A 2573-nucleotide genomic window follows, 5' to 3' on the forward strand; every position below is an offset into this window, starting at 1 on the left:
TAACAGGGTAGAACATTTTGTTTTGCTTTGCTACCGGCCATAATCCAAAGAGAGAAGGGTCCCTCTGCTGGGTAGTGACAAAGCAGACACTTCAAACCATGAGCACCAAGGAGCGTTCAAAAGAATCCCAGGACAAAGTTGTGTTAAGGCCGAAATCGGTGGATGTGTATAAAATGATTTCAAAGGCCTTGAATATCCCTTGGTAAAGACGATTATTAAGAAACGGAAGGTGTATGGCACTACCAAGACCCTGCCTAGGTCAGGTCGTCGCTCCAACCTGCATGTGTAACAGTATAACTTTAGTCCGTCCCCTCGCCCCGGGCGCGAACCAGGGACCCTCTGCACACATCAACAACAGTCACCCACGAAGCATCGTTACCCATCGCTCCACAAAAGCCGCGGCCCTTGCAGAGCAAGGGGAACCACTACTTCAAGGTCTCAAAGCGAGTGACGTCACCGATTTGAAACGCTATTAGCGCGCACCACCGCTAACTAGCTAGCCATTTCACATCGGTTACACATGACTGAGCCAGTAGGAGACTGATCAGAGAGAGGCTACTAAGAGTTCAATGGCAACTTGGAAAGAGCTACAGGCTTTTATTTCCACGACTGGTCACAGTGCGCACGTGACAACAATGTCTGCCGTGTATAGTAGCGTGGCCCCGAAAGAAGCCATTACTCCAGAAAGCKCACCTTGAATCCTGTTTGAAGGATGGAACAACATTTTTTAAATAAAAAATAAAACACTAAGGAGATTCTTTAGCTTTATGGCAAAAAGTTTAGTGGTCTGAAGAAACAAGAACTGAACCTTTTGGCCTAAATGCAAAGCGTTACGTCTGGCGCAAATCCAACACGGCACATCCCCCAATGAACACCATCCCTACTGTGAAGCGTGGTGGTGGCAGCACCATGTTATGGAGAAGTTTCTGATCAAGATAGAACAGGAATCTATAATGTAGCAATGTACAGAAAAAGTCCTTGAGGAAAAGCTGCTGCCCTCTGCGAGAAAGCTGAAACTGGGACGGAAGTTCACCTTTCAGCATGACAACGAAACACACAGTCAAAGCTACAGTGGAGTGGCTAAGGAATAAATTACTTAGAGATTGCGTGACTTGAAGATTGCTTTCCATCAACGCTCCTCCAGGAACTTYAACGAGCTTGAACAGTTTTGTTAAAGACCAATTGTCTAAGCTGTGCAAAGTAGGTMGAGAGCTATCCCACCTGTAACATACCACAAAAGAGGGAATTTCCTATTGGGTTAATGGTTATAAGAAAGATGTTTGTTTCCCGAGCGAGAGACAGGGGGGTTCAGATCCCACCTGTGCTTCCTGTGACATACCTCTCCCTCCAGCTGTAGCAGGTAGCGTCGGCTYAACTCCTCCCCTCCCATCTTCTTGACCCCCCGGAACACCTGGAGGGCTTCCTCTCTGATGTCACTGTGTCTGGCCTGGAGCTCTGCTGGGGCCAGGAAGGGCCGGTCCCCACCACACACCTGGGGAGAGAGGAGGAATGGAGGAGAGAGAAAGGGGGAGGGGGGAGAGGTTGAGGAGGGGTGAAATTGAGTATTCACTCGTCAGGAGAATGACTATTGGTCGGGGGGGAGGGGCGGACAACAGTATGTCTCTGGACAACAGTAGGTCTCTGGGCAACAGTAGGTCTCTGGGCAACAGTAGGTCTCTGGGCAACAGTAGGTCTCTGGGCAACAGTAGGTTTCAGGACAACAGTAGGTCTCAGATAGGCAGCAGCATTAGAATTGGAGATAAGCCCGGATAAGTCCGTAACAGAATACAGCCCTGCCTTGTCACCTGCTCCATCTTCTTGTTGTACAGGTCCCTGGCTGCTGCCACTGCTGCCAGGTTGTTGGCCTCTGCTGTGGCCTGAGGAACACCACACGGTTATATTCATCAGGTAATAATGGATTATAATGATGGAAGAAAGTATACAACACAAGACATTGGTACCTGCAGCATGGATTTCGGGTGTGGCAGCTCCTCCCCCTGGTAGATTTTGATGTATGCCTGGGCGGGGGGGGGGATCGTCATCAACAAACACCTACATTACTTAACATTTCAATATCATTATATTCACTGGTTGGTTGAAGCATTCACTCCATTGTGAACATCTGTTGATGCACATTGTTTAACCTAAACCTAACCCTAAACTAAACTAAACCTACCCTAAACCTAAACTAAACCTAAACCTAACCTAAACCTAAACCTAACCTAAACTAGAGTAGCCTGGTCCCAGATTTATTTGTGCTGTCTTGTTAACTTCTAACAACAACCATAGGACTTGTGGTAAAACAGCACAAACAGATCAGGAACCGGGCTTAAATCGATAGACCCCCGGACCTTGAAGTACTCCAGCAGGCCTCTGCAGGTGATGTTGCTGCCGTTGATCTCCTTGACATCCAGGTTCTTGGGACTCAGKAGCCACGGGACCAGGATCTGCAGGTTGTTGATGAACTCACGGTCGATCTCTGAACACAGGTCAGGGAGAAATGAGATTAGGAGAGTGGTAGGGTTGCCTATCCTGCCTCGAGCTGGGCTTGAACCAGCGACCATTTGCACACA

At 48.3% G+C, this 2573-nt stretch overlaps 1 protein-coding gene across 1 annotated transcript in view; it reads right to left on the reverse strand.

The window, feature by feature from the left end:
* Positions 1 to 2573, reverse strand: part of LOC112069977 (atlastin-1) — a 13366-nt gene that overhangs the window by 3177 nt on the left and 7616 nt on the right. The window contains 4 exon segments of the mRNA XM_070438791.1: positions 1340 to 1492; positions 1806 to 1877; positions 1962 to 2018; positions 2352 to 2479. Coding sequence (XP_070294892.1) covers positions 1340 to 1492; positions 1806 to 1877; positions 1962 to 2018; positions 2352 to 2479 — 410 coding nt within the window.

The sequence above is a fragment of the Salvelinus sp. IW2-2015 genome, unplaced genomic scaffold (genome assembly GCF_002910315.2).
Source record: "Salvelinus sp. IW2-2015 unplaced genomic scaffold, ASM291031v2 Un_scaffold1174, whole genome shotgun sequence".
In the NCBI taxonomy this organism is placed as follows: Eukaryota; Metazoa; Chordata; class Actinopteri; order Salmoniformes; family Salmonidae; genus Salvelinus; species Salvelinus sp. IW2-2015.